This window comes from Lagenorhynchus albirostris, chromosome 17 (assembly GCF_949774975.1).
Source record: "Lagenorhynchus albirostris chromosome 17, mLagAlb1.1, whole genome shotgun sequence".
Taxonomy (NCBI): domain Eukaryota; kingdom Metazoa; phylum Chordata; class Mammalia; order Artiodactyla; family Delphinidae; genus Lagenorhynchus; species Lagenorhynchus albirostris.
The window spans coordinates 16,883,235-16,897,755 of NC_083111.1; the positions used below are offsets into that span (position 1 = coordinate 16,883,235).

Genomic DNA, 14,521 nt, shown 5'->3' on the forward strand with positions numbered 1-14,521 from the left:
CCCACCAGAGGCTGGTCAGAGGCCACATAGCCCAGGGTGGGGGCTCCCTCACTTCAGTGCTTACCACACAAATTGCACATGTTCTATGGAAACATTGTTGTACTGAGGCCATATTATCTCTCCACGCATAGGTCTGCATTCGCATTTTTAGTTGTAGAATAAAACTTCTGGCAATCATGAATTTTTTCTAGCTAATATACCATGTATGGCAATTCATGTAAGGAAACATAAACTGGGTGGTTAAGAGAGAAAAATTACAAATAACTAAGAGAGGAGAGATGACAATTCCCCGAAAACTCTTCCAAAGGTGCCTAAGAACAATGGGCAAGGGGGGGGAGTGGGGAGAATGGATTTTTTTCAAATGGCTTAGACCCTAGAATTAAAAAGTATATTACATTAGGCTTCTTTTTATTATTGTTAATTTTTACTGAGAGTAGAGTTGCTTTACAATGTTGTGTTATCGTCTGCTGTACAGCAAAGTGAATCAGCTGTACGTATATGTATATCCTCTCTTTCTTGGATTTCCTTCTCATTTAAGTTACCACAGAGCATTAGTTATCTCATTAGTTATCTGTTTTATACACGTTAGGCTTCTAAGTGAAATGAACTCATAAAAAGTGGACGTATTTGTATTAGTTGGAGAATTTGGGGTTGTAAAGTCACCTTCTTGGAATACCTTTGAGCAAGACATATCCTTTAAAGAATGGTGAACGCATATGTCTCCTAGCTGCCTAAGCAACTAAGAGGCCTTGCTGACCTGACTTTCTTTTCTTTTCCAGATCTTGGCTATCGTGTCCATCTTGTTCATCGTACTCTCCACCATTGCACTGTCTCTCAACACGCTACCAGAGCTGCAGGAGATGGATGAATTTGGACAGCCCAATGACAACCCCCAGTTAGCCCACGTGGAGGCCGTGTGTATCGCCTGGTTTACCATGGAGTACCTTTTACGGTTCCTGTCCTCACCAAATAAATGGAAGTTCTTTAAGGGCCCACTGAACGTTATCGACTTGCTGGCCATCTTGCCGTATTACGTCACCATTTTCCTCACGGAGTCCAACAAGAGCGTGCTGCAGTTCCAGAACGTGAGGCGCGTGGTCCAGATCTTCCGAATCATGCGTATCCTCAGGATCCTGAAACTCGCCAGACACTCGACAGGCCTGCAGTCCCTGGGTTTCACCCTCAGGCGGAGTTACAACGAACTGGGCTTGTTGATACTGTTCTTGGCCATGGGGATAATGATATTCTCCAGCCTGGTATTTTTTGCCGAGAAGGACGAAGATGCTACCAAGTTCACCAGCATCCCGGCCTCATTTTGGTGGGCCACCATCACCATGACCACCGTCGGCTACGGTGACATCTACCCGAAAACATTATTAGGAAAGATTGTGGGAGGCCTTTGCTGCATTGCAGGCGTTCTGGTGATTGCCCTTCCTATCCCAATCATCGTGAACAACTTCTCTGAGTTTTACAAGGAGCAGAAACGCCAGGAGAAGGCCATTAAAAGGAGAGAGGCTCTCGAGCGGGCCAAGAGGAATGGAAGCATCGTTTCTATGAACTTAAAAGATGCCTTTGCTCGCAGTATGGAACTGATAGACGTGGCTGTGGAGAAGACCGGAGAGTCGGCCAATACAAAAGACTCCACGGGGGATAACCGCCTCTCTCCAAGCCGGTGGAAGTGGGCCCGGAAGGCTCTGTCGGAGACAAGCTCCAACAAGTCTTACGAGAATAAGTACCAGGAGGTCAGCCAAAAAGACTCCCACGAGCAGCTGAACAACACTTCTTCCTCCAGCCCACAGCATCTGAGCGCCCAGAAGCTGGAGATGCTGTACAACGAGATCACCAAGACGCAGCCTCACTCCCACCCGAATCCCGAGCGCCAGCAGCAGCCCGAGAGGCCGTCTGCGTACGAAGAAGAGATAGAGATGGAGGAGGTGATCTGCCCGCAGGAGCAGCTGGCCGTGGCGCAGGCCGAGGGCATCGTGGACATGAAGAGCACCTCCAGCATCGACAGCTTCACGAGCTGCGCCACCGACTTCACGGAGACCGAGAGGTCGCCCCTGCCGCCGCCCTCCGCTTGCCACCTGCAGATGAAGTTCCCACCCGACCTCGCCCGGATAGAAGAGCACCAAAGAGCCAGGGCCCCCCCATTCCTCACCCTAACCCGAGAGAAGATGCCCGCGGCCAGGGACGCCAGCCCAGAATACGCTCCAATCGACGTAACTGTGAACCTCGACTCCAGTGGGTCCCAGGGTGGGCCCCACGGCCCCTCGCAGTCGGACAGTGCCGCCGAGAGCCCGAGGAGCTCGCTGAAAGGCAGCAACCCACTCAAGTCCGGATCGCTCAAGGTGAACTTCAAGGACAACAGAGGCGGGGCCCCGCAGACCCCACCCAGCACGGCCAGGCCACTGCCGGTCACCGCGGCGGACTTCCCACTCACCGCCCCGCAGCTCATCAGCACCATCCTCTTAGAAGAAACCCCCTCCCAGGGAGACAGACCCTTGCTGGGCGCCGAGGTTCCGGCACATTGTCAGGGACCGTCCAAAGGGCTGACGCCTCGGTTTCCCAAGCAGAAACTCTTTCCTTTCTCATCCAGAGAGAGGAGGAGCTTCACGGAAATAGACACAGGCGAAGACGATGATTTCTTAGAGCTCCAAGGGACCACGAGGCAGGACAAGCAGGCGGACTCCAACCCGAACTGCTTTGCAGATAAGCCTAGTGACGGAAGAGACCCTTTACGAGAAGAGGCCTCTGTGGGCGCTTCCTCTCCACAGGACACAAGTCACAACTGTAGGCAAGACATTTACCATGCTGTGGCGGAAGTTAAAAAGGACACCAGTCAAGAAGGGTGCAAGATGGAAAACCACTTGTTTGCCCCAGAAATTCATTCCAACCCAGGAGACACAGGTTACTGTCCCACACGTGAAACCAGCATGTGACTAGTTACAAAGGCAATAATAAAAACAAAAACAAACAAAAAACTTGTTTCTTAAAAATGCGGTTAATAATGCCGGTGAACTAAAAAGTGGGAAGCCCCTCTCCCCAAAACAGTGCATAAAATGTTATTTTTGCATGGCATGAACAGTTTAGTTTAAGTACTGTTTAAATAAAGCATCAAGACTGCATTTTGTAACAAACAAACAAAAATGACTGAAGAACAGTGAACAAATAAAGAGAGCTCTATTACGAACCGGTATTTCTGCAATGTCTGACATTTTTGATCCTTTCATTTCAAATTGTAGACAGAGTTTCGACTTTGAGCTTTTCCGTTACAATGAATTTTAGAATTTGCACATGAAAGGATGAAATGTCATTGCATGAGTTCGTAATTGCCAGGCAAGGTGCTTTGAGCTTGCGAAATGGGTAACTTTGTAAATAACGGGGCTTGGGATGCAAAAGTGTCAAGAACAGATGGAAAGAAGTTTCTGAGACACAGGCACCTCCTTCACAGCTACTGCCTGGAGGAGCTGTACAGACTTCTTGTTGCAAAATTGCAACCTTTTCTTAAAGCATCCCACATATCTTGCTTTGGGTTATAAAGCTCTTATAAGTACATCTGTTTAAAGGAATACAGTATTTTTATTGACTTGTGATATAACTCATAGGGTACATTTTTCTTTTTTGCTTCTGCTTAGTTGTGGCATTTGTGGTTTTATTTATAAATCATGGAAATAGGCAAGATGTAATGACCAGATATCCAAAAACTTGGAATTGCAGTTAGAAATTTTGCCAGTCAATTATATATCACTAATATCATGGGGAAAAGTATGTATCATGCCACAACCTATTACAGAAATGCATTTTTTAAAAACCTGAACATACTTAAAAGGTGATTTATACAACTAAACTTTTTTTTAATGTCCTTCCACTTTTGGAAAGCAGTTCTTTAAAAAAAAAAAAAAAGAAGAAGAAGAAGGGGACTTCCCTGGTGGCACAGTGATTAAGGATCCGTCTGCCAATACGGGGAACATGGGTTCAACCCCTGGTCCCAGAAGATCCCACATGCCGCAGAGCAACAAAGCCCATGCACCACAACTACTGAGCCCGGGCGCCTAGAGCCCGTGCTCTGCAAGAAGAGAAGCCACCACAACGAGAAGCCCGCGCACCGCAACGAAGAGTAGACCCCGCTCCCTGCAACTAGAGAAAGCCCGCGCGCAGCAACAAAGACCCAACGCAGCCAAAAATCAATAAAATAAATAAAATTTTTAAAAAATGTATGTTGACCATCTAAAGACGACTGTATTTTCCACTTGAATCCAACATAACCTTTTCTGTCTAAAGATCTAAAGATAGAATGTAGACATGCCAAAATGGGAATTCCAAAAAGTGACTTTTGGCAAACTAAAAGCAGCGTTGTTTAAGTAAGACTGCCACCCCGCCCACCTGTACCCCATAGATAGAGTTGGGTTTGGAAATGAGTTAACATATAAAGAACCCTGGCCTGGGACTTCCCTGGCAGTCCAGTGGTTAAGACTCCACGCTTCCACTGCAGGGGGCACAGGGTTCCATCCCTGTTGGGGAGCTAAGATCCCGCATGCCACATGGTCTGCCCAAAAAAAAAAAAACCCTGGCCTGATAATGGGTCACCCATTATTTCCCAGTGAGGGGAGAAAACACTGCCACCTGGGGAAGGCCACAAATGCCAGTAGCACCATCCAGTGATTGCAGCATCTAGAAACACCCCGTGTTTCCAACGCTCCCAAGAGGTGGAGGATTATCCTAGTTGAAAGCAATACTTCCAGCATTTTCGACCGAGAACAGTGAAATCCAGAGGCGTTAGGATACGGCTAGTGACTGTCCTGTTAGTGAAGACTGTGTAAAACCCAGGTCATTTGGATCAAATTTGCCTCACAGGAAATCAAGGCTCTAGCTCGATATGCAACTACCTGATGGGTGATCCTGGATGAGCCTTGAAATCCTCTCTTAGTTTCAGTTTTACCCCAATAAAAATCAAGACAAATTATTTCTAAGGTACCTTAAGACTGCAAATTAATATGATTCCTTGATCTCTCAGGAATGTGCAAGTTTGCCTCCACGTAATGCATTTTGTACGTGTGTGTGGGTGTGGATGTATAGTTCCGAGAAATAGGAAAATTCTGGGCCCAATTTAAAGCACAACTTTTTGTTTAAGGAAAAAAAATTCTAAATTTTATTCTATTTTTAAAAGAAAAAAAAAAACACCAGAAAAAGGACAACCCAAATATTTAGAACCTCACTTAAGACTTTAAGGAATAACATGTCTTTATTAACAGAATCTGGTCATTATGTCTCAGATAAGAAAACAAGTTTTGACCTTAGCTGAAATCCAAGCAGCCCTACTGCTAAAAATAATTTTAAACATTTCTTTTTCACTGTGCTTATTAGAATTTCCTGATGGTTTTTATGTTTGTTTCAGAGCACAACCTTTAAGAGTTTATGGTCATTAATCATTGATATTTACATCACTCATACTTATCTCAGTGTCTGAAACTAAATGTTGCTCAGTTTTTGTAAATCTAGAGTGTCTGAATTTTCTATATATAATTTTTCAAGTAAACAGATATATCTGCTGTTAGACAAATAGCAAATAAGTCATGAAACTTATTTTCTTTACACAGTCTCATGAAGCAGTTATTTTGTAATGTCTCTGTACTGATGAATCTGAAGTTTTTAAAAGATATCTGGTAGTTTACTAACGCCGACCTTTCTTATGTCCACTAGGCCTTTCACTGACAATCCTGCTCCAGAATGCTTAATGTTAGAAGTCTTTCCTAGATAAGGAATTCTAGACATTCTCCCCAAAGGCCTTCTCCCTAAAAGCTTTTCCCCTTTAATATTTTTCTTAAGTTTTAAAGAATTTTCAAGAACCTCCTATGGAAAGTTTAACCTTCAATTCTTCTCAGCCCCTCTGAGCCAAAAGTCTTCAGCTAGGAAAAAATAAAATAAAATCTCCTCTAAAAAAAATTTGGGGTCTTCCCTGGTGGCGCAGTGGTTGAGAGTCCGCCTGCCGATGCAGGAGACACGGGTTCGTGCCCCAGTCCGGGAAGATCCCACATGCCGCGAAGCGGCTAGGCCCGTGAGCCATGGCCGCTGAGCCTGTGCGTCCGGAGCCTGTGCTCCGCAACGGGAGAGGCCACAACAGTTAGAGGCCCGTGTACCGCAAAAAGAAAAAAACTTTGACTTTGTTGTTTCACAGGGAAGCACCTAGGGTTCCCAAAATGCACTTGTGCAGTGCTTCCTTAACCTTTTCAATGAACTGCACCTAATGCAGAGAATGAACATATTTGCCTGAACTGGTCTGGGAATAGACCAAGCACAGAGTTCTTGCAAAGTCTTATGTTTTCCATTAAAAAGTCATGAAAGGGGCTTCCCTGGTGGCGCAGTGGTTGAGAGTCCGCCTGCCGATGCAGGGGACACGGGTTCGTGCCCCGGTCCGGGAAGATCCCACATGCCGCGGAGCGGCTGGGCCCGTGAGCCGTGGCCGCTGAGCCTGCGCGTCCGGAGCCTGTGCTCCGCAACGGGAGAGGCCACAACAGTGAGATGCCCGCGTACCGCAAAAAAAAAAAGTCATGAAAATGCTGCATTTTACTTCATAACATATGTTTCAATATTAAAGAAATCATGTTTTCTCTTACTTACTGACTAGAAAAATGGATACTCTTTTAACTTCAAATACCTCTTTCGTACCCCCTGGAAAACACATCCCCAGTTTGAGAAGCACTGCCTAAGTGGTGGGGACATAGGCTGTTTCCCTGAGGGGCCCTGGAGGTTTCTGCTGCTGGGAGAGCTTGCGCATCGTCACCTGGCTCAGTGACCAGGGACAAATGTCGAGAAGGAAAGACTGTTTGAATGAACTCAAAATAACACAGTCCCAGGCACTGTTAATTCAGTTCTGCTGGCTATCCTAACGGGTGTAAATTGCCACAAGATTGTTTTAGCTTAAAGCTTGAGATCGATCACAAGAGGATAGAAATGGGTGCACGGATATATGTCTTGAGTTGGGTCACAAATACAGGAGTGACACCCTGAATGCCTAGTGTTCACCTAATTAGTCTCTAAACATTTTCACTAGAAATTTCTCCACTCCGGCACAGCCAACAGATTTGAAGCAAGCATTTAGATGAAGCATTATCCTGATATGAACTAGATTTGGTAACAAGAATAGTGCCAAGCATCTGTTCCCATTAATTTCTTGTCAAAACAGTCTCACTGTCACGTAGACATGAGGAAAGTCAACAATTCAACTATTTTCTCTTGGAATTTGAATAGAAAAAAAAAAAGCCTTATGTATGTAGAGTATTTTAAGAGTTTTTGGTCATGCTTAATACTCAGCCTTCTGAATCAGGTATTATTTATCAATAAAAGACCAGCGAGGTTAGGAATCTTGTTCAAGTTCACACTGGTCACTGGTGAATAGTAGAACAAGACCTCGTCCACATCCTCTGGCTTCAAGTCCAGCATTCCAATAAACAACAGGAAAATATGTTTAGTTAAGGAGGTTTTTTCTATTAATATTTAAAATTACGTAAATAAAAGCAGAGGTGCATTTATCGTCATGCAGTTTTCTTAAAGCAGCAGTGGATCATGCCAAATGTTAATGACTTGAGATAAATGACATTGACCATCTTTAGCACATATGTTTGCCCATTCGGGATTCTGGTTATAAGGTACACATTCCTGGGTCAAAGAGAAGAATTTATTACTCATGATGTAACATGAATATACATTAGGCAGAGGGCTGAAGGAAGCCACTTGATTTTCTACAAAAAAAAAAGAACTTCAGAGCTATTAATACTTCAAAGTTCAAAAATACTGTCTAACAGATTTTGATTGGCATTTCACTATTCATTCATTCAGTAAATACTAGGTGAGCGCCCCTGTATTCTACAGAAGGCATCGTGCTTGGTGTTAGCGTACAGCTCCCAGCCTCCTGGAGCTTATTACTGCCTTGCCCATTTAAAACCAGGCTGAGAAAAAAAAAATTTTTAATAATAAATAAAAATTTTAAAAATAAATAAAACCGGGCTGAGGATCATTTGGGTTACTGGAAAGTGTCTCTTCTGAGTACGCAAAAATTATTCAATTATCAAACCAGGGAAGCATATGACAGGAACAAGTGAAATGCTTTTCCAAAGAACTGTTTTCCTAAGAAATAGATGGATGATATAAATGGAAGACTGGTACATAATTATTTTTGAATCACAGTTTAGATTTACATTTGAGATAAAAAATGGTTAATCTGATTGAGTAAAGTTATGGGTTGTCTTTCCTTATTATCTGATAAATTGAAAAATAATTTTTTAGTTAGATATATTGCTTTTCAAAATAGCTAATAATAGTCTATCACCAATAACTAGAGCAAAATTTGATGCCAGTTTAAAAAAATCTCTAACAAATTTTATATTTTAATAGTGTGTTGATGGTTATTGGGTGAAAAACAAAACATTTTAATGTTTTTTCTTACTTCTTATTGACTATAGGCAACATGTTAGCAATGTATCACTATTCTGTTTAGTCTTCTGAATTTCTAAATGAAAGATGTTTAAAATTCAGTAATTAGGGGCTTCCCTGGCTGTCCAGTGGTTAAGACTCTGCACTTACACTTGTTGGGGAACTAAGATCCCGCATGCCGTGCAGTGTGGCCAAAAAAATTTTTTTTAATTTTTTTTAGTAAATAAATAAAATTCAGTAATCAAAAGTTGCTTAACTTGACTCAAGGAATTTATTCACTTAGGTCCATGTGAATTTGAAAATATATTGAGTACTTTTCCACTGCCACTGTCATCACCCAAACAGAACTAAAAAAAGAAAAAGGAGACGCTACAAAATCTAAGTAAAAAAATGCAAACATTCAAAGGCCCATGCCCTAATAAGAAAGAGGAAAGGTCTCAATTCCAAAAACTTGGTGAACATTCTATATTATTGAAGTTACCACTCATTGGAATATAATGCTATTCTTTAGTGGCTCCAATTACCATTTCTTCTACTTGATGTCTTAAAACAGGCTGATTTAATTTCATAAATCTTATTTACCATTGCCATTAATGCATAATCTCTTCCTTATTAAGTCTGAAAGGGTTGTAGCCTATAAATATACATATAAATAAAGGAAGGTGAGGGACTATCTTCAGTAATAAGACAACCCAAGGCCACCCAACCCAAATACCACCAAAACAAAGGAAGAAAGACTAAGAAATATGTCGGTAAACTAAATGTGTTTTTGAGCAGAGAAATTTATATTTGGTACATGTATATATATATATATATATATACATAAAAGAATATATATATATTCTTGTATATAATTTAGACTAAATACTTATTAACATGAAATTTGCAATTGAGACTATACGTTCAACTTTAATCTCTCTCCTGAAGAAATGATTTCTTATTATCTAACAGATGCTTCCATATTTCTGGGATAAAATATTTCATTCAACAAACATGTATTTTCTACCTATGCCAGAAATTAATTTACGCACAGTTCATTCCCTCAGTTTTACAGTCTAGCAGAGATTTCATATTTAAAGAGATTATATTCCCAAGTGAAATCCAGTTCCACGGGGTGAGCTGGAAATAGTATGGCAATATGTTTGAGTTTGTTGCCTGAGAATTTCTGTTATCCACTTTTATTTTCTCTCAGACTCAAGTTATTTATTTTCATTCCTTAATCTAGAATCTGAATGACCACCGCATAAGCTTTCTAAACATCCATGCATAAAATTATAGTAGCTGTCTGAAAGCTAGTGACAATTTCTTTCAATATAGATATTGCCCACTTCAGCCAAAGGACATATGACTCTGGCAAAAATGATGTTGAAAATAATTGTTTTATACTCCCGTAACTGTTCTGTTTGATTTTTTTTAAAATCCTAGCCTGTATGCTGTGGGAGAAGCCATCACTACCTGCTGGTGAGGAAAACTTAATGCCAATCTGAGCAATATAGTTTATCTCCCATCCACTGTGGGTAATGCTGGCAAGGGATGTAGCTGAATAGCGTTTCTTTTACATATTTTTGCTCCATTTCAACCTAAAAAGGCTTCAGATTGAATACCAAACTATACAGACTTTCAAAATCAAGACTGAGGGAGATAGACACAAAATAGTGGCAACAGAGGTAAATAGCACAGATTCTGGAAGGATGTCAGGAGCCCGCCATCCTGCTTTTTTAGTCTCTATGTTTAGTGCCCTCTAGTGGTCAGTTTGAGAGAAAGTGAAATTCTATTTGCCAAGAAAGGATGTGGTAAGGAGGATTTGAAAGAAAGTTCTCTACCGTTTTCCACCTTCTATTACCCGTGCATATAGTCAAAATCATAACTATGTCACAGATATTTTTTTCAGTGATCATTTCTTGGTTTTCTTTTTCTTATTCCAAAATCTGATAAAATTGTTGCTGCCCTCTGCACAGCACTTTCAAGAGTCCTACTCGCTGCCTCCAAATCAAAACAAAATCACCAGATTAGCTAAATATTTAGCAGTGTCCTAGGCTGCTCTCTGGATACACAGCAGTAAATGCTACTTTGACCTTTCTGCCAGTAGTGAAGAGATAAAGAGAACTCAAAGTGCTGACTTTTTTTTAAGAAAAACAAACCTGTGAAGACAAATCTACAGTCTCCATTCTCCTTGAAGATTACAAGTAGAACCTAAAATATCCCTGAATTGACCCTGGTGATAAAAACAGGTGGTTTCTAAACTTCCAAACCATATCTGTGGGTACTGGCCAGAAATTCTATTATGGCCACTTTTGTCATCTTTAAACCAAGATGCTCCTAACATTCTTTTGCAGCATATGGGTCAGGCTATGATTTTAACCTGCAGATTATACTCACATCATAATGTTTAATTGAAATTAGGAGGATTTTTGTAAAAAAAAAAAAAACAAACAAACAGATACACAGAAGGTAATCTGTTCTAATATTACCCAAATTACTTATCCAGCAAAATGTTATCACCACAATTAACAAATATGTATATACTATGAAAATCTCACTAAAGAATTTGCAAAATTTTCCTATTTTTTTCAAAGCCAAAGAAACAAAAAAAGGAAAGAAAAACCTGCAACTTACAAAACACTGGATTTGTCATACAATAGCCAAGTTTCAAACTTATGCAATTTTAAAGAGGTATAATATTAAACCATTAAAAATTCAACAGTGAATGTATAAAAAAGGTTTATTAAGCAAATGTAAGGTACCATTAGCACACTGAAGCATTTCTAATAACCTTTCATTTAACTGCATAATGACTACGTCTGCTCTTAGCACCTTGCTTTCAATCCGAAAGCTTTTCTGTTTCATATTGTTTCTTGTGTGCCACCTTGCTTGCTTTGTTTTGTTTGAAGAAGTGAGGGTAAGTGGGAGAATGGGCTTAAAGGGGAAAGTTATTGGACAATTTACTAATATTATGTTCTGTGCCCTGGGGTGCAGAGTGGAAACCATTTGTGGAAGTGACTTGATCTTTTCACTCCCTTCCACCTTCTTTTCAAGTTTCATCCTCCTGGTTTGGAAACAGATTCTTTTGATCAAATCTCAGATGGTATCATCCAGATTCTTCATTTCTCTCCTGTCTGCAGTACCCAGTAGCAGTCCTTCCCTAGGATCTGCTTGGATATACAGGACTTCAGTGTCACGTCAAGGGCAGGATCAAATGAGCCATTAGCAATAGCAACTTGGAGCCCAAAGTCAAGATCAGAAACCTTAGAGAAGCCTGAGGACAAAGGAACTCTCTGCACCATGTCATAATATGATTTGATCAACAAAGCAATGACACGATGTTTTCTCCTACTGTTAACAAAAGAACAATAATTTTTAAAGTCTCTATTAATTTCTTGAACTTCAAAGGTAAATAACTAGGTTGATGAGAAAAGTGGTACCCAACTCACTAAGTTATCACAAGATATTCTAAATGCAAACTTTCACTAAAATTTTGTGTGTAACGAATTAGTGTGTGTTTTCAGGGCAGTATACAAAAAGGAAAATACCAATATTACCCTTTTCATCATTTTCAATGGTAACAAACATTTTGATCAGGGAAAACTGATATTACTGTGTTAGTTTTTATATGGTTCTTGGCCAAAACCGTAATGGTGATTTAAACAAAATTTTAGCAAAAGATTATTAGGGGTGGACCAAAGGCCATAATGAAAAATAGTACTTTACTATGCATCCAATGAGAAATAAGTCATATTTGGATTAAGATTTTTTTAAGTTTTTTATGTAAAAATATCTTTAGATGGTCATTTGAAATTAGTATTTCTCACCTTACTATAGATGAGCTTTTTAAAGACTATTATAAATTAAATGAGGTAGTATATAGTAAAGCACCTAGCACAGTACCTGCAGACAAATAGGAGGATTTTGATTTAAATATTCCAAAAGAAAGCAGCATTCAACTCACATTTCTGTGCTAATTACTTAAGTCTTCTAAAATTCTTCTGTGGCTTCCTAAACCGTCAAAATCTCAAATGTGTGTCTGCGTGTAAATGTAGGTTTTTACTCACTGTTACCTTAAAATAGACAGCATTTTATTTGCTAAATTATATATATATATACATTATATATATATATATATATATATATGCCATGTGGTTTTAAAGACAGATTGACATTATTTGGATAACGTCCAAATTATTTGGATAAATAACATGCTTTGAACACTGATGCAATTTCTGTTTTTACCTGACAGCCTTAGATTTTTAATGTTTAATAGACAAACGTCAGTTTCTTCTAGAGAAAAATCAGTTTCCTATAATTACTAAGACTTCAGAGATATTATACATTTGAAGAGCCTTTACACCATCCTTATTAGCACAAAATTAAATACTTAGTCATTACGTCAATATTAACATACTGCTCCATTTTTTTTGCTTTAAATACATGTAGACCTAAGGATATATTTCACAAAGTAATTCATAACTGAATTTTGTTCCAGGTTTACAGTAATTGGCTGTTTGCCAGATTAAACTCTAAAATGAGAGCAAAAGCTTTCAGTATTAAAAGATTCTTCATTAAATTTTGGTTTTGGAATCTGGAGTATGGACCGTCATCATCTGTTTTATTTATTTTCTTATGTTCAAATCTTATTGACCAATAAAGGTAACAGAGGAGGAGCGTCGTTTTCTATTTCAAGTTATTTAAAATGCCAAGTCACAAAAATTTACCTAGAGCCCTTATTTCCTACGGGTAATGACCAAGGACTATATATAATGCAGCACACCTAGTCCTTACACCGATTAAATGTAACTACTCCAACCAAATCAGGGTGGTCACTGTGTAACCAGGGGATGCAACCAACTCGAACGTTAAAGACAGACTTACTTTGGATAAATCTTCCACTGACTCTGCAAAGGAATTTCCAAGATATGCTAAAATTTCACCTTCAGAGTATCACCTTCAGAGTATCCATTGGTAAACTCAAAATAATACTTTGGTTTTCACAAAGTTTTGTTTGCTTGGTTGGTTGGTTTTTGGTTTTCTTTTTGGTTTTTTGCCTAGTAATTTTATGAAAGCTTTAGTATAACACATTACTTAGTTTGGAGTTTCAGTCAATGTATTATGATGCTTAAAAAAAGAATTCCTGTTCTAAAGCATAATTGCATGACAGTTTAGATCTCATTACTATTTAGTTATAGCTTAATGAATACTGTATTCCTACCTGTTTTCTCAAGAAATAAAGTTCCAAGCTTATTAAATGGTATTCAGATAAAGCATTATGCTGCCCAACCAGCTCACTAAATGTATTTATTACCTGTCTCTACGTAGCTTATGTAAAAACTCAGTGTCGACTGTTCATGTCTGATGCTTTTAAAAGCTACCAGCGTGATTGTCTCATCTTATTATGTCAGCACACTGTGTTACGGTATCACGTATGTAAACCATGGTACAAAAGTAACTGTATACTGCTTGCTCAACATCTAGCCCAAAAACAGTTCTGAGGCAGTGCAATAATGCCTTTAGTTAAAACAGCTCACTATTTGAATCGTTTCGATCTGTGCATTCTTCACCGTAAATACTGAAGTCATGTTTTTTAACTGTCTTTCCAGGCTCATAATAAAAATCTCTACATCATATCTACATAGTCTAAATATGTCGAGTAATTTAGTTTTAAAAAGTGTTGTCTGTTAATAAACTAAAGAAAAATAGCTGCTGATTTTTCCAGATAAGTGCTTAATTTATTTCCCATTGCCAATGTAGACCTGCCTTAAGTGGTTTCTTTCACCACAATTTTGTGTAAATAAAAGGAGGAGAGTGTGGTGAAGGCTGACCTGTCTGACATCAGCTCTTTTCACTAGTCAAAGGATACCCGTTCCTCAGAAGTGACACATTTAGTGATGTCCGATTGTCAAGTATACATTATTTTCATTTTTGTCTTCAAAAGCTAAAGTTGGATATCTACAAAATTAACATATATAGACTTTCAAAGACTGTTTTTTGGGGGAAGTGGGTCTAAGAGGGAGGAAGAGGTGGTAAGGAGATGGATGAAGGGAGAGAGAAGGGGAAAGAAAAAAAGAAAACCTAATAGAGAAAGGCAAATCTCCAGATG

The 14,521-nt window shown here is 39.5% G+C and overlaps 1 protein-coding gene across 1 annotated transcript in view; it reads left to right on the forward strand.

Moving 5' to 3' along the window:
• The window catches only part of KCNB2 (potassium voltage-gated channel subfamily B member 2), a 396,370-nt gene extending 393,198 nt beyond the window's left edge, over positions 1-3,172 (forward strand). The window contains exon 4 of the mRNA XM_060127780.1: positions 780-3,172. Within this exon, the coding sequence (XP_059983763.1) occupies positions 780-2,939 (2,160 nt within the window). The 3' untranslated portion in view covers positions 2,940-3,172. The remainder of the gene's footprint in view (positions 1-779) is intronic.
• Positions 3,173-14,521: the final 11,349 nt, after the last annotated feature.